The sequence below is a fragment of the Dermacentor silvarum genome, chromosome 5 (genome assembly GCF_013339745.2).
Source record: "Dermacentor silvarum isolate Dsil-2018 chromosome 5, BIME_Dsil_1.4, whole genome shotgun sequence".
In the NCBI taxonomy this organism is placed as follows: domain Eukaryota; kingdom Metazoa; phylum Arthropoda; class Arachnida; order Ixodida; family Ixodidae; genus Dermacentor; species Dermacentor silvarum.
In genome coordinates, this window is record NC_051158.1 from 23,084,024 (window position 1) to 23,102,026 (window position 18,003).

The 18,003-nt window shown below is 47.6% G+C and overlaps 1 protein-coding gene across 1 annotated transcript in view; it reads left to right on the forward strand.

Annotated features, from left to right (window-relative positions):
• The window catches only part of LOC119453074 (peroxidasin homolog), a 28,938-nt gene extending 15,350 nt beyond the window's left edge, over positions 1-13,588 (forward strand). Inside the window, exons 6-13 of the mRNA XM_037715066.2 lie at positions 986-1,087; positions 2,520-2,633; positions 3,487-3,614; positions 5,891-6,140; positions 6,807-7,134; positions 10,768-10,937; positions 11,729-11,837; positions 13,195-13,588. Of these exons, the coding sequence (XP_037570994.1) occupies positions 986-1,087; positions 2,520-2,633; positions 3,487-3,614; positions 5,891-6,140; positions 6,807-7,134; positions 10,768-10,937; positions 11,729-11,837; positions 13,195-13,255 (1,262 nt within the window). The 3' untranslated portion in view covers positions 13,256-13,588. The remainder of the gene's footprint in view (positions 1-985; positions 1,088-2,519; positions 2,634-3,486; positions 3,615-5,890; positions 6,141-6,806; positions 7,135-10,767; positions 10,938-11,728; positions 11,838-13,194) is intronic.
• Positions 13,589-18,003: the final 4,415 nt, after the last annotated feature.

Genomic DNA, 18,003 nt, shown 5'->3' on the forward strand with positions numbered 1-18,003 from the left:
CGGTTTGCTACCCTACGCTGGGGAGAGTGGGTAGGGGGAGGTAAAGTGACAGGAAAGTACAACGAGCTTGTTGTATGCGACCAGGCGTATACGACGAATCGGATGGTTTCTACGCGTCTGTATAGGAAACTTGTCGGTATCTTCTTGGATGCCTTAAGTAGTACGGCGAATCAAATTATTTGTAAGCTCGTGTTTCGTTTCTTCGGGATATACACACGTAACGTCCGAACTGACCAACCTGTTGGACGAAGCGCCCGAAAAGCACAGCTGCTTGGACTGTTGGAAACTTGCTTGCTGCTGGCGTCATCAGGGGCGTCGTAATATTGTACAGCCAGCACCATGGAAAGCTGTGCGTTATCTGGATCAGCTCATGTCCACGAGCGCTGTGGAAAATGTGAATAGGACAAAAGCATGGAGCTGGGCAGGCCATGTAATGCGTAGGATGGATAACCGGTGGACCATTATAGTTACAGAATGGATACCAAGAGAAGGGAAGCGCAGTCGAGGACGGCAGAAAACTAGGTGGGATGATGAAGTTAGGAGATTTGCAGGCGCAAGTTGGAATCAGCTAGCGCAAGACAGGGGTAATTGGAGATTGGAGGGAGAGGCCTTTGCGACATGATGATCCATTGGTGTTATCGGATATGAGCTGCGAGTCTCTCAGTGGTGGCAAAGCTGACTACGCGTTCTCTGCTCTTGTAAGCGTTTTTTCCCGCACCGTACGAACGTGGGGAGTACCTCTATAGGTGATAGCTCAGTGTTCACGAATAAGCAGGGGTGCAAAGTTAAAGTTGAATGCTGGACTAGTTGGAAGCTAGACATCTGTGGCATTTACAACACTTGTAAAAAATGAAATACTTGAAGAGTGAAAAAAGGATAGGATAGGCAGGCGCACTGGTGAATCGTGCTTCTTGCGGTATACCAGTTGCCATGGAAAAAGTGTATAAATATATACACACTCAAATTGTACCCTTGGCTTTTACAGGTGCACGCGATCACACCAATCAGGTCACCGCGTTCATCGACGCTTCCACGGTGTACGGTTCCACGGCCGAGGAAACAAGCCAGCTGAGGTCTTTCCGGAAAGGTTAGTGGATGCACACGTCATCCGTGTTTCGAAGTGGAAGGAAGTTTCGAGCGTGGACTTTTATCACTTTTAAAATTCTATTTTTTGAAGCCTCCGTCACTCTCTCTTCTTGCGACAGTTCGATCAGGTCAAAAGACTCTCCCACCTGGTCACCATATACTTTAGCAAGCGATAAGCTTTCGTGCAGATCATTTCATTAAACGAATATCTCGGTTTCAATGGTTCTCGCTGAGGCTCAGCTTGACTCATTGTCAAATCGAAGGGCTTCAATGAAACAAATGGACCTCGCCTTTCCGTAAAGGCTCCCAGTAATTGTAGTTTTCTTTGCTCGTTCGATGGCAACTATCTTGGAGAGCATTTCTTCTTGGATGTTCATTTTATGAAAAACAGGCTTAATGAGTTGCCATGAAAGAGTAAAGGTACAGAAATGGCATCCTCTACCCATTCTCTTCAGAAAAATCTCAATGCTGCGAGCGCCGGCCCTGCATATTCCACGCGCCGTTGATATGAGCGTAAGAATGCAGTGGTGAAGAAGCAAGAGTCTGCTGGTGACATGGCGTCGTCTGACGCGGACGCATGCGCTGTGAGCGTGCTGTGATGTCTGTCTCTTGACTTTGAATTCCTTGTCCCTTGGGGTATTTGTGACCAGGGGTCCGTGCAGCGCGATTACGCTGTAAGTAACAATCAATCAATCAATCAATAAATCACTCAATCAGTAATGTATCCAACGTGCTCAGAAACAAGCGTAATACCCAAGTGCTGACGCACAGATATGTTAAAAAATAAATAAAATAACTACAAGAGAATGTAAGTAAAAGAAAATTTGGAAGTGCCTCGAGCGGCCAGTCGCGCGGCAACATTGCGTGTATGCGCGGGCTTCTTTGACGTTTGGAAAAACACTTTTATGTAGCACGTATTGAGCAACAGAAAGCTGCATCGGGAGTTTCCCTTGTTGCTCTACACTTTTCTCATTGACACTTTTCATCTAATTATAATATTTAAGAAGTTGGTTAATTATTGAAGAATAATTATGTAATTAGGCAAAACCCAAAAAATAATTTGAGCATCTCCAAGCGACGGCAAACAACATTACCTTGGTTCTGTCCAGCTACGTGGCATTTTCATATTTGTACATCTTGGTGCATGGTAGTTGGGAGACCCTGTATATAGTTATCGATGGATGGTGACATCGAAAACGGTTCGCCTCCGCAATGACGTCACGGTAATGCGCGAACGTAACTGGCTAGCGCATCTATGCAAATTATCTGCGATTCGGACAGCGGTGTATTTTGCTTCGTGGTATGACGAGGTTGTCGTCGACTGCAGTTGGCTCGTTGTTTCGGGATGCCGCGTTTCTTGACGTATCGTATTGCATCGATGTTATATAAACCAAACGCGGCACATTGCCGTTCACCTCCATTACGATGCGCAGGCATGCTTCGTACACTGGACACGAAGTGGTCCAAGCCGCTGCTGCCTCCGGGCTCCGAGGCCGAGATCCTCGAATGCCAGGAGAGGGGTCGGAACTCCAAGTGCTTCATGGCAGGTTTGTGTACTCCTGTATACTGGTCTATAATAGCAAGTTGTATTTGAGGGTCAACTCTTCAAGTTCCCTACTCATAAGTACGCGAAATGCAAAAATGCCTTTGGGCAACAGTTGGATTGTTACGGGAACGGGAGAAATCTCGAGGAATATTTACTGCGTATTGATTAGCAGAATTTGTATGTATGTATGTATGTATGTATGTATGTATGTATGTATGTATGTATGTATGTATGTATGTATGTATGTATGTATGTATGTATGTATGTATGTATGTATGTATGTATGTATGTATGTATGTCTGTATGTATGTATGTATGTATGTATGTATGTATGTATGTATGTATGTATGTATGTATGTATGTATGTATGTATGTATGTATGTATGTATGTATGTATGTATGTATGTATGTATGCATGGAGGTGCTTTCTTTCTTCTCTGCAGAACTTTTAAAACTAACTGTGTCAGAAAACACAATTCCAATCCTTCAACTAGAATATGCGAAGATGCGAACATTACTTGCACAATAAATCAAAATTCATAATTGAATATAATTAAAGAAATCCTTGCTAATTAAGTGTTTAATTCACTTTGGGGCATACATAGTGCAACAGAGAGATAAACGAAAAGGCAAAGGTATGGAGGTCAACCCTGGACGGGGCCGGTTGGCTACCCTACATTTGCGGAGGGGCAACGGGGTAAGAATAGAGAAGGAAACTGAAGAAAAATAATATAGTCAGTCATCGTAACATATTGCAATTTACCAATTGCACCCGGTGACATGGCAAGGCCATTTAATAAGTCTGAAATCTATAGACAGTGTATACAAATTATTATTCGCGCTTTCGTCACCAGGTGACTCTCGAGTGAACGAGCAGCCGGGTCTGACGGCGCTTCACACCATCTGGATGCGCGAGCACAACCGAGTGGCACTCGAACTGTCGACTCTCAATCCTGGCTGGGACGACGAACGACTCTTTCAGGTATATTCAGGGTCCTGCATATTTCGCTTAACGTCTTCGAAAAAGATTTTGCGCTTACCGCTGCACTGCTCTTGCTGAAACTTTGCAAAGGGATCGTCTTTTGGAGTCTACGTCGTTCAGTGTAACACTTGCCACAGTTAATCGCTCGATTTTTAAGAAAAAATTGCAAATTCGTCTACGCTTACGGGGATGCTGACTGATGCCGCGACGGTGCAAGCGTGTGTCGCCGCCTGCCGGCAGCTACACAGAAAGTAGCGTTTCAGGAAGGGTGGCCAGTTGTTGCCCGCTTTCGGGAAGGTTGACATCGTTGCGATCGCCGGGCACTTGCTGACCTTGGATCGCTTAGCTGTAGCACGGTCATTACAAAAATAGCACCCGTAAGATACCTTCTACTCGTACGATACTTCCGACTTTTAAATGCGGAGCATTTCTTGGCGAATATTTGCTACTTTGACAGTATCTATCAATCTAGCCACCTACGTCTTTGTGCTCTCATGGTTGTTTCGTTAACTCGGTATGTACCAAAATTGGCATACTATGACAATAGTATATGACGAACATAAATGATATGTCGTGACCTGCGTGTCATGTAGGTCATGATACAGCCGCCTACGTCTTGGTGCTCTCATGGTCGTCTCGTTAACATGGTAGGTACCAAAATTGGCATAGTATGACAGGACTGTACGATGAACATAAGTGATAGGCAAATGTCATTACATGCTTGTCATATAGGTCATGACAATGACCCAGCGAAAAATATTAACACTCAAAAACCACTGAAATGGGTTCGGACGTGGGTACTAAGTGAAGGAAACACTAAATGATGCTGGTAGAAGTCATAGTCATGAGCATGACTCAGCAAAAATGAAAATGACTCAGCGAAAAAAGATTAACACTCAGAAGCCACTGAAATGGGTTTGGACGAGGGTAGTAAGTGAAGGAAACACTAAAGGATGATGGTAGAAGTCATAGTCATGAGCGTGACTCAGCAAAAACGACAATGTCTCAGCGAAAAAAGAGTAACATTAAAACACCAATGGAAGGGGCTCGGATATGGTATTAAGTGAAGGAAAAGGCTTAAGTTTGATGGTCGAAGTCATAGTCATGAGCATGACTAAGGCTTTCGCCTTAAGGTCTTTCTTAAGCATGCTAAGGGGACTGCTATGGACTCATGACATGAATGTCATTACATGCGTGTCAAGTAGGTCATACAACAGCCGCCTATGCGTCTTGGTGCTCGCATGATTGTTTCATTAACTTGGTAGGCTCCCCACGCACTGTTTCGCATAACGTCGATACCCACATGGCGTGGGATCTGCCGGCTTTCTTTATTTAAAGTTATTTTGGTTTAAAAGCAAGTCCTTGACTTGGACACCTGAGATGAATGCTGGCGAGGTGACAGCTACAGCATCCCAAATAATTTACTCTAATAGTGTTTTTACGCCCAGTTTTCGTTTCGTTTCTCAGGATGTGTAGACGTGTTGTGACGTCACGACACGGAAGGAGGTCACGTGCCGGGAGCACGACATGGCGACGTTTTTGGCTCTCGTTCCGGCTCGCTCCGTCATCTGCTGAATACCAAAGTTCCTTTTTTTTATTTCATGCCGAAACTACGGCGCCTGTATATAGTCAGCGTGACGTCATTGAGTTCAATGTGTTCTCTGGTATAATTGGGCCGGTAATTGTGCTGCAGTAAGAGTTATAGCGACTTTCTGAGCTGAGTCTTTACTCCTTTTTTTACAACGTAGTCCACCTTTACCGACTAAAAAATGAAGTAGGCCCGAGGGAACTTCGTCCAAATTTCTGACGTCACGGGAAAGCTGCAGGGTGCAAGAACTTGAAGGCGCTGGCGCCACCTGTCTTCCGATTTTCGCGCCTTTCCTGGTTTATTAAAAGCCTCCTCTCGCGGTAGGGTACCCCTTTGTGGTATTGCAGTATGATAATTCACTAATACAGCTAAGGTAATGTTTATATTTAGTGTCATTTTAGGGGTGTGATGAGATTTATAAAGTTGGCTGTGCTGGGAGATGACTTCATTCGTCTGCCGGTAACGACATGATGGCTGCCGTTGACGACGATGACGATGATCGCTCCCTCTTCGGTGTCATTTAGCAGGGTGTCACGAGACTGTAAAATTCGCAGGCATAGGGTAAAGTTTCGCTGCAGCCGGCTGCACCGAAAGATGGCTTCAATTCGTGCACTGGAAGTGATATATATGATGGCTGCCGTTGATGACGATGACGATCGACGGTCGCTCCTTCTCCGTTTGCGGGCAGGAGGCACGGCGAGTGGTGGCCGCCGAGGTGCAGCACGTGACCCTGGCGGAGTTCCTGCCCGCCGTGCTGGGCGAGTCCGTGGCGCAGATCTTCGGCCTCAAGCCGGCGTCGGGCCACTGGCGCGGCTACGATCCCACGCAGAACCCCGGCGTGTCGAACGTGTTCGCCGCAGCCGCCTTCCGTTTCGGACACAGCTTGGTGCCGCACGCCTTCCACCGCTACGACAAGAAGCACAGGCTTCTGCTCAACGGTGGGTTTTTTTGCAGGTGGCATTGCACGCATTTGTGTAGAGGGCGTAGCATTTAAAGGGACATGAAATTTACAATTATCTCCCCCGTCCCCACAAAAAAAAAAATAAGAAAGGCAGAAAAACAAGGCCACTCTTACGGTGTGGGGGTGGATGGTCTTGATTTGGTAGACCACCAAGAGATTTCCTAAGGGTACGAGAACTTGCTTTATTCGTTTATTCATAACACCTCAAAAGTCCCGAAACGGGACATTACACGAGTAGTGATGGCTCATAGAAAAATGGCGGGTCAGGTTAGGTGGCGTGACTTAAACGATGGTCTTCAATGGCAGCTTTGAAAACGAGAAATTTCGGTGATTGGAGCGATGTCAAAAGAAAGGGTATTCCATTCTCTGGCCGGGTGCAAGAAATAAAGAAAGAACATTGATACATACAGCTTCGCATGTCTTTGATGTATCAGTTGTCAGCATGGCATACAACTGTGAAGGTTCTTTCCTTATCTTTAGAACTAAGTGACCTGTCGAATGGAGAATGTTTGAGGTGCCAAGCTATTCGTTATAAAAAGCGTTCGACAGCGTATCAATTACCATATCCCCACCTGATGCGGACGTGAACATCCCTGCGCATTCTGCCTTCATCGTCGCGTTCTATCCTCGACGCGCCCTGCAGACACCCCTCTTCACTCGGAGTTCTTCAACCCGACGCACCTGTTCCGGCCGGGTGCCGTGGACCGCCTCGTCCTGGGACTGGTCAACCAGGCGGCGCCGGGTATGGACGAACAGCTGAGTCCCGAGGTCACCAACCGGCTGTTCCAGCCGCAGGGTCAGGACTTCGGGCTCGACCTGATGGCGCTCAACGTGCAGAGGGGTCGCGACCACGGGCTGCCCCCGTACACCGCGTGGCGGCGCCACTGCGGACTGCAGCGGGTGCGCGGCTTTCAGGACCTCGAGCAGTTCACGGGACCCACCGCGGCGCAGGCACTAGGCAAACTCTATGCGTGAGTATGCAGTTTTGAAGAATGTGCACCTCGTTGTATGTTCTAAAACACGCATACGTGTGGCTTTACCCTGTAGTACACTCAAATAAAGGGAGTGCTGTTTTTCCTAATGGAAGGGCAGGTCTTAGTCATCTGGCGTACCACATTTCGCCTCCCTTTCTCGCTAGTAGCCCATAAGCCGAAGTAAAATCAATTTAATTATAGGCATTATAGAACAAAATAAAGGGAGACGCTCAAAGGCCAACTCCAAAGATTCACTTTGAGTATTGTTGTAAATGCGTAGTGATCACTACTGAAGCAATCTTGGCAAAACAGAGCTAGGGGTGGGCAGTCGTCAAATTTTTGTATTTGCAGCCTTAAAAACCGTCGGCATAGGGAGCGCAAGCACCGAACATTGATGCAAGCGCAGCAATCCCAATCATCTACGAGTGGGGTGCGCCCGAGCGGTGCAGGGCAGTCTCGGGTGTCACCTGCGTAGGGGGAGTCATTCCTTCACCCTATACTGCCCAAACACCCTCTGCAAAACAAGCGAGCCAAGCACGACGAGGTAACGAGCACGATTGCAAAATTTGACCGTAAGACCCCCGCTATGTGTAACATAAGTTAGGCATGTAGCATTCCAATGCGTGATTACTTCTGTATTGGGTTACACCATTTCTGTACCGAACAGTGCCAAATACACCGCCTGCAGAACAGACAAGAAGCTGCACGTAAGCCGCTGCTGCTGCGTCCCTGATACAGCCTACCAGATTTTAACGCGATAGCGATAAGGGCCCCGTGTCGCAGAAGATCCGGCGTTGTTGTCGGCGTCGGCGTAGGCATCAGCGTCCGTGGTCGAGAAATTGATCCCGAACCACCCCGACCATACAGGCCCTTCACGTGGCGCAAGGCGTTAGTGAACAGAAATTGAATTTCTCAAAGTAAAATCCGGCAGCAAAATCGTAAAGTACGACTTAACTACAACCTACAGACATGATAGCGTCGGATTGTAATTTGAATGTACCAGAAAGCATAATTCTGTTGCGAGGAAACTCAAACACAAACCCCTTTTCCAGCATTTCTATCACACCAACAGCGGCGCTCTCGGGTAGGTTACTTGCGAAAATCTTATCCAGATGGCGCTCGCATCTTCGGCAAAAATAATCACAACTTGGTGGCGCAACCCACCACCCCGTTTCAAGGGGGATGCTCATATAATCCATCCATCCATCCATCCACCATCGATCCATCCAATTGGGACTTCGTCTGCCTAAAGCGGTTTGGAGACGCGCGCGCGCCGGGGCAATAGCAAACAATTAATAAAAAATGAAAAAAGGTCCTAGGGCCTTCACATTTTAATATAGGATGACTTATATTGCCCCTGGAAAAACGTCTTCCCAGCAATGCATTTCTGTTTAAAAGTGAAGCCGACTTTAAGGGCATTGGTGTAAGCTTGGTCTTTGTAAGCTGGCTTTCCCACGTTGTCTGTTGCAGCGAAGCCTACTAATAAAGAAAATTGTGGTGACCCGCCGTGGTTGCTTAGTGGGTATGGTGTTGGGCTGCTAAGCACGAGGTCGCGGGATTGAATCCCGGCCACAGCGGCCGCATTTCGATGGGGGCGAAACGCGAAAACACCCGTGTACTTAGATTTAGGCGCACGTTAAAGAACCTCATGCGGTAGAAATTATTCCGGATTCCCTCACTACGGCGTGCCTCATAATCAGATTGTGGTTTTGGCACGTAAAACCCCATAATTTAATTTTTTGAGTAGACGCAGCGGCGGCGCGCGGTGCATAGTTGAAACTACCGGGGGCCGTTCGGTCAAAGCCCATTATCCGGCAGCAACCACCCAATCTCTCGATGTTCTTTTATTTGTTTTTTTTTCTTTTTAATAATGTCTTCGGGGGATAAAAAAAAGGGTGTTGCGGTATACTGGGACACCGAAACAGTGTCTTCAGAAGTAGTTTTTTTCGACCAAAGGTGATACACTTTCAAAGATAGAGGTAGCTGACCTTGGGTTAATAGGCGGGTTAAACAACATCTGGTCCATAGCTCGCTCAGCGAAACGCGAACATCCTTATACCGTCATTGAATGAGGCTACTTTCGAAACACGAGCGAAGACACACACACACACACACACACACACACACACAAAGAAATAAAGTGAGAAAGAGGAGGTACGAGGCTGCCGATCACGGGGATAGATTAGGAGAGGTGGCCAAATGGCGCCGATTCGCCAATGCGCCATGCATTACGCGACGGCTCACGTGTTGCCGCCCCTTTGGTGGCACCTTAAGGTGGCAGCAGGGGTAGGTAGCCCTCGCTTCTCCGTAGTCTTCAATGAAGTTTCCTACTCCTTCCAGTTTCCTACTCCTTCCTCCGCTCCGCCGTATTTGAAAGTCGGAAGCCGGCGGGTGTCGCGAGTATATTCCAACTGTATTTTTAACTCTCTGACTTTTAAGGCGAGAGCGTTAAAGGCCCCGAGTCGCAGAAAATCCGGAGCCGGCGTCCGCGCCCAAGAAAATAATCCCGAACCACCCCGACCACGCGGGGCCTCCGCGTGGCGCAGAGGCGCTGGTGAACTAACTGAATTTCGCGAAGTAAAATGCGTCAGAAAAATCGTAAAGTACGACTTAACCACAACCTGCAGGTATGATAGCGTCGGATTGTAATTTGAATATACGAGAGAACATAATTATTACGCGGGAACTCAAACACAAACCCCTTTTCCAGCCTTTCTAGCATTCATAGAGCGGGGCGCCGCGTTTTCCTTCTTGCAAAGATGTCATCCAGATGGAAGGCTAATTGACACTTTTTTTTTTTCACAAACCAGCGGGCAACATTGCCAATGGCTATATTGAACTATCTGTAACATAAAATATCTTATCTTGCTGCGAAATTTGATCAAGAACAAAGCACCGCGTCAAAGTTAGAATCTCCTTTAAAATGCGTAAAGTTATGCGCAAAGCTCAAGCAGTTATACTCCTGCATAAAAAGGAGCTGCCGGAACACCCTTCTGTCTTGCAACGGTGGGGCAATCGACTACGCCGGTCTCATGTCGCCGTGGTGGCCAACATATCAACAGTGCCGGCCATAGGTTTTGTCCAAATCCACGCCCCCGTAGGGTGACACCCTCTGAATTTAAAATACGCATCTTAAAGGCCATCCTTTTGCTGACTCAAAGCAGTAGAAAGAATTGCGGGAGTTGGAAACACGTCATAAACGCAGAGTTTGGACACCAATTAATAACAAAGAGACGAACACGTTTATTAAACCATAAATAAGTAAACAAGCAAATAAAAAATATCTAACTTCGATAAATGACGATGATGATTTAATGGCATACGCTTTGAAACGGGGCGGTGACAAATAGTCAGCTAACCTGCTTGAGTTATTCAGGTATGCTATACTTGGCTTTTCATTCTAGAATTTTTGTATAAATCAACAATATTTTTCTTTTATCTTTCTCAAAACTTCCCAATCTACCTTGTACAGCTACATATGCCTGTAACGGATCCGGTCGTGTCAATTAAAATATCATTTAAGAAAAGTGACCCCTGCGCGGGCATTCCGTGAGGTACCTTGATTGATTGACTGATTTATTCATTCATTCACTAATTTATTAATACGTTGATTTGTTTTCGAGGGAGCAGGTCGATCGAGGACGTGGACCTGTTCCCGGCAGGGATCGCCGAAAAGCCCGTGCTGGGTGGCGTGGTGGGTCCCACGTTCGCCTGCCTCATCGCCGAGCAGTTCGTGCGCATGCGCAGTGGCGACCGTTTCTGGTACGAGAACGGGGGCCTCGCCTCGTCTTTCACCACAGGTACACGTGCTGTGCGTTTTTCATTTATTCATCATCATCACATTTTGGGCGGAGGAGGAATAAAAAATTCAAACAAATATTTATTCATAATATGCCACAATATAAATATTGGCCTGGTAATAAAGTTAACAGGAACGGATATCGCATTTGTGCAAAGCGAATCTGTCCGAGCATTTGGAGCCGACAAAAATGTTGTATGTATAGGCAGCACAATTTCTCTGTTCCGATGTATAATATAGATATACAGGGTGTCCCAGCTAAATTTAGCCTAACTTTAACTTTAACGGTTCAGCGAAAAAAAAAGGAAGATTAAATAGAATACGGTGCAAAATACAATTATAAGACCTACGGTCGTTAGAGAACACTATAGGTCTTAAAATTGTGTCTTGCAGCGTGTTCGTTCATTCTTTTTTTGTTTGAGCAGCTTGGCTAAACTTAGCTGGGACACCCTAAATAAGGGCCTGGGAAAGAGAGGGGAGATGAATACGATAAGAAACCATCACAACGTTCGACTGCGCGCGACATAGAGTGTTCACAACGCATTTAGAAGCTGACGCGCGGTCCATTTGTTCCTTAGGAACCGCATCAGTGCTTGCTCTTGTACGTCTAGGCATAGACGACCTCCCAGGCCACTGCGTTCCAGTGTTGTCGGAACTGTCAATTATCTGTGGCTTGCACGGAGGGAAAGTTGTTTCCGCGTCGATGGCACTGCGCTTATTATAAATATCCCAGTGCACGGCGGTTTCGACGTGTATAGATTATGTTGTTACACACACGCCAATCACTTCCAGATCAGCTGCGCGAGCTGCGCAAAGTGACGCTGGCGCGGGTGCTGTGCGATAACCTGGACGACATCGAGACGATCCAAGCCAGAGTCATGGAACAGGTTGACCAAAGACGGTGAGTGCTACTATAATGACCTTTACTACTATCGTGGGCTCACACACACAAAAAAGAACTTAAATCGCGAGGTTTGAATGCGGAACAGCAAAATGCTCCACACTTCGTGAGGTACTACAGAAAGGACACGTATTTGTGGGATGATATTAGAACTGTGTATCGCCGATTATCAAATGCGTGAACAGCAAACGCGTTTTCACATTGACGCTTTTATTACTGGTTGACGATGGGATTTTGTGCATGCACGGGGCTGTTCTCACTATACAGGGTGTTTCATTTTAGCTGCACCAAATTTTTAAACATTGCCTGTGGCAGATAGCACAGTTAAATCCTTGATCTAAACTAATCGATGAGGCTGCCATTACTTCCACGAGAAATCAAAACGCCTAATTGAGTAATTAACGTAATTACGCTAGTTAACTTTTTAATTAATGATTTTACGGCACATCTTTCAATCTACGGATTATAGCCGATGAGTTCGCAAGGCGTATCCACTTGGAACGAATTCTCAGGACAGAACCAGTTTCGAGATATTAATTTTTAAAGTGTCCGACGAAATGTGTGGGCGTTCCAGTTAAATTTTTGCGGAAAACGCTGTTTTATGCATTGAAGCACAAAGTTAACTGGAACGCCCATGTATTTCGTGGGACACTTTGAAAATTAATATCTCGAAACTGGCACAGTCCTGAGAATTCGTTTCAAGTGGATAAGCTTTGCGAACTCAGCGGCTATATTTCGTAGATTGAAAGATGTGCCGTAAAGTGAATAATTAAAAATTTAATTAGCGTAATAATGTTAATTACTCAATTAAGCGGTTTTATTTCTCGTGGAAGTAATGGCCGCCTCATCGAGTAGTTTAGCTCAAGGATTATAATTATGCTATCTGCCACAGGCAATTTTTAAAAATTTGGTGCAGCTAAAATGAAACTCCCTGTATATATACATATATATATATATATATATATATATATATATATATATATATATATATATATATATATATATATATATATATATATATATATATATATATGCACGTATGTATATATACTGTACATGTGTGCAGTATATACAGCGCTTATATAGCCTTTGTGCACCGCAGCGCCCCTAGCGGTCTCCATGCAAACCAGAGCTACGGACTACGAGGGACAAGGCTCGACCCTAAGGTGCTTCGCCCCTAAAAACGCCGCGTATATTGCCTCTCTGCAATAAAGTCCGTAACGTTAGTCAGCGCTTGTGCTAATTGCCTTCTCCCTGCGAGTCGTCGTGTTGCGCCGCGCTGTGTCGCACTTCAGAAACCACGCAGCACCAACTCGCCCAACGTTGATCCCTGTTCTCTCTCTTCTTTTCACCGCAGGAACAGGAGGCGGCCCTGCAGAAGAATCCCGGAGATGAACTTGTCGTTCTGGAAATATTAATATATTCGCATTAGCTGTGAACACACCGAAGACATTCAACAGCGCTTTCTTGCATGTAACGTGTTACGTAACGTCGACCGTGAGCGGTGCCCTGGATCGCGATCGTTGCATCTCTCTTCTCAATGCTGCTCACTCACGAGGTCGCGACTCTCGACTTCGGCGGTTGCATTCCGACTGGAGCGGAATGCAATAACACTCCTCAACTGCGCATTGACTGCTGGTTAAAAGGACATCGAAGAGAAAAAAAAGTAATTCGAGCTGTATTGGTTAAATGTACTGATCGAGCTGTATTGGTTGCCCTTCTAAAATAAATACAAGCCACTTTTATCGTGAGTTGAGGCCTAATAAGGAAAGGTGGAGACGCCGTCAACAACTCCCCGTGACGACGGCCTCCGAGATTGGGCGGCGAGCGAGGTGGTTATCTCGAAGGCGGCCATGCCGTGACGATGTGAATTTTTAACACATCACGATCTTGCCGGGTGTAATATAGTTGCAAGTTTATAACAACGAGTAAGTGTGTACCTTTTTACTCTAAGGAAATCTCATGCGCAGCCTAAAACAAGCTTCGAGAACTTTTAAAGTGTTTAGCTTTCCTTGGGAACTATATACCCGCTATTTCTCCTGTCTGAGCGTTTTCGTGGGCCGATCTCGACTATAGTGCAGTCTAACTCAGCGGTATCATCATGCGGTGGTACTGTGCGGTACCGCACGACACAGTAGTAAAGAGGGCGCTCTCGCTTCCTTCGGTCGGTGACAGCGTTCCATTGAAACGCTGCGCCTCTGTATCGCAACCTCCAGAGGCATTCGCAGACGCTGCGTGGTGTTCCGAACTGGTCCTTGAGAAAGTTGTGCAAAAATACCGGTTGCGTCCGGCGTACGGGTAATACCAGTGTCACACGTACATATTCTGATCGCGATCGGGGCCGATCCGGATCGGATTTCTTGATCGCGACCAACGCGGATTTCTGATCGCGACCAATTTGCTTGGAAAAGGGAGGGAGCTCTTTTCAAGAGAAACTTGTATTGGCTCACAAGTTTCGGTGGTGTTGTCGGGGTCACGCAAAAAAAAAAAAAAAACCGGCTGCTCCTAGAGTAGAGCAGCTCTTCCAGCTGCGCCGGCGCCGGATCACGTGACGTGCGCGGCCAATCAGTCTCGTTTGGTGAGTCGCGGGGAAGGAAAGGGGGTTGGCGCGCACTCCGCCAGGCTTCCCTCGCCTCAGATCAATCTCGGCGCCCGGTTGGGAAGGCCCGCGTGGTGCGTTCCACCGAGGAGCAGGCTGCGTTCGAGCAATGACGCCGTGAACTCGCTCGGGAAAGGACTCATCGTCGATGTGCCGATTCTAGCGGGAGGGCTTCCGAAGCCCAGGAAAAACGTCAGCGAAGAGCCGCGGACCCCGACTTGAGGCAGCGCGATGTTGTGGCCAAACGTCAGCGTCGTCTTGCCCTCCAGGAACCCGAAAACAGTGGCGTACTCCTCATCAACGCTAGCACCAACTTCCCTGGTGCGACGGCCAGGTTTCAACGCGAGGTTCTCAACCGGAACAACGGATCCAGATCCAGTGCGCGTGACCGGTTGTGGTTAGAGCACAACGTGTTACTCGTCAGGGCAATTCGTTCCGAGGAACACCGAACACACGCCAAACTTTGCTTATCCCCATTTTCCGGTAGGGGAAGGGTTGGTCATTTTTTTTATTGCGATAGCAATTATATGGACACTCAAAAGCAGATTTCTGCCGTCGGCGTCGCCGTGAGGTTCCGTATGACGTCATTTGGAGAAGAAATCGTCGCCGCGCGCCGAACGCTGTATGTGCGAGTGAAAGGGCGCGAGGGGCGCGTCTTTCACGGGGAGTGAACTAAAGCCCCTCAATGAAGAAAAGTAGCGCCATCTCCTCTCTCCTCCTCCTGCGCCGGCGTTCACTCTCTCTTCTGTCGACCGTGGCTCCCCCTACGCGGTGCATGTTCTAGCAGACGCTCTCCGAATGAAACGCTGTGGCTACGTGTCGCTCGCGCTCTTGAACTCGTACTTTGATCGGAATTTTTCGCGTTATGTTATGACTGGCTGCCGAAACAACGAGAGGACGCATAAATGCCGTTGCGCTTAGATGGCTGTACTATTATCGGTGATACAGTGAGCCTAAAGCCTCTAAGTCAGGCTTTAACTGAGCCATGCCACGCGCGACTTCGGCGTTGGTTGACCTGGCGCCGTCATCTCCGCGTTTCAGTAGCTCCATTCCCTCGTTGGCCAGCGGCTAACGTGCACAGCGGGCCTCTAACAATGACTACGCTTCGGGAGTGAATGATCCACCAGCTGTATATATGCAGTTGTCTTACAGGTTTCACTGACTAGTGAGCTACCGATCATTCGGCGGAAGGGGTCCGTCGTTAATGAGGCTAGTGGCTTCGCTCGCTTGCAGGAAGCCTTACACTACTCCACACATTTTTTCTTTTTTTTTGCGGACTTGAGTAGCGCGGCAGCGGTCATCTTACAGGTGTATGCGAGGCTGCTTTTGCGGATCATATTGCCGCTTGCATGTGCTGCGCGCGGGTCCGAGAAATTCTACCCTGCGTATTGTATCTACTAGTAATCTTATCAAATGCAGACCAGAAACGATGAGTTAACATCCAGGTTTGTCCTGGCCACTGACAAAGCCACGCAGGAATGAGTTAACTCTATAATCAAGGGCGTTGCAATGTGGATAGCATTGCTGCCAGCAGACGGTAATGTCTTTGAAGTGCACGGTGTATTCTAACGTTTGGCAGGCGGCTTCCTCGGCTTCAGCTGCTTCCGATGAACGAAGAGCGATGGAATGGCTTGACGCTTCAATTTTTTTTGTGCCACAGCTCTGCAGAATCACCGGCTCAAATTGATCATCCGTGAAGTGATCCTGCGCAAACGTGAAATCAGAAAACAAGGTCACCGTAAAACCTCGCTCCTTCAAGTATAAGGCGTAACACAACATTCTCGGCACAAGTTATTATCGCCGGGAAGTCTTGTATACGGTGTTCCTTTTTTAGCTCGCCACCAGCACAGGTACTAATCTCTTGTTCTGCTACATATCGCCGGGAAGTCTTGTATACCGTTTTCCTTTTTTAGCTCGCCGCCAGCACAGGTCCTTATCTCTTGTTCTGCTACGCGATACACGACTAGAATACTGAGCACACTTTTCACGCGCAGCACTTTCTACCATTTTCGAGATAGTTATCGGTCCTCGAGGATCTAGGACGATAGCGACAAGTTTTAGCGACAAGAACATTGATCTTCGCCGACCACCGAGTTGCGTTTTTGCTGAAGGTGCAAAGTCGCCCTAACTAAATAGCCCTAATCGTCTTTCCGCAGGTAAGCGCCCATTTTTCCCTACGTACCATCACCGCTTCGTAACATACTGCGATACACTCAAAACGTGCCGTTCGGATACATTCAGGCCACACAAACACAACGCCATGGATTGTATAACCGAGTCAACAAAAATACGTGCGTTTGAGGACAAGATGAAATCCGGCCACGAAAGTTGCAAATGCAGCGCGAACATGCAGCGCGAACAGTGCGGCACTTAGGAGGGAGAAAAACTAACGAAGCCTCACACAGCAAGTGGCAGCATGTGAGATTAGGGATCTTGAATTATCGCTTGCTTACCTCACACAGCCGGGACCATTGTGCTGGGTTGAAATCAGCGCGGCTGATTCTTTGAAGCCAGACCTTCCTCTGCGCCGCGTCTCGCTTCGCTGATGGAATCCGGAAGAGTCGCTTGCCGTCTGTTTCGCGTGTTCTGCATCCGAATGCCGAGCGACACGGCATGGCGAACACTACGCCTTAAAAGAGCAAAGGAGACGCGATGCGTGGTGCCTCCATACACGGCTCGCAATGGTCTGGCACCGCGATGGCGGTGGGAGCAAAAAACAAGCAAGAAAAAAAGCGCGCGAGAGCACGTGACAGCATTCGGCCAATCGGAGGTAAGTGGTTCTTGAGGGAAAGGGAAAGGTTGGCGCTATCTTCTGCAGCCCTTGAGGGAGCACGGCTCAGCGCCAGGCAATCGGAGGGCCGAGCGCCGAGAGAACGGGCAGGAGAGGAGGAAAGCGGCAATCTTCAAAAGATGTCGCTACTTTTTTTTATCGAGGGGCTTTAGAGTGAACGCACGGCGGAGAACAAACGCGCGTTCTGCGCCGTGCTCGCTTAAGGGCTGCAGAAGTAGGCGTCTCTTTTCTCCTTTACAATCACCATATATGTAGAGCAAACGCACCTTCTTCCGACGCGCGAGAAGCCGTGGGGGAGGGGGAGGGAAGGAAGGCGACGTTTAGCTGCGGCACCAAGTGCCTATTTATATCACAGGCTCCGGCAACAGTCACCAACGCCGCACGCATTTTGAGCGAACGCGGGCAAAACGCCGATGGCGTCGACAACAGTTCTGCGTGTTTCCGATGCTGCTGCGTGTCCAAGTTTATACAGTTGATAAAGCTAATATCATTACTCCGTATAGCTCTCTACAAGTTTGCTATCGCAATTGATGCTTCGCCTTTCAGGTGAAACTGCGACCACTTTTTATTTAAATGGCACAGAAATCTGCCGGCGCTTCTGCTTTAATTTGTTAGGTCATTGTCGAGTGCAGAACGAAATATTTTCGGAGAGAATGGGTCCCTGCAGCCGCGTTTTTCCATAAATCAATTCTCACTGAATAGTGTTTGCAAAAGCAGTCTGTGTAGCTGCCATCCACTCAAACGTTAACAGTACGAGACTCGGAATCACACGTCAC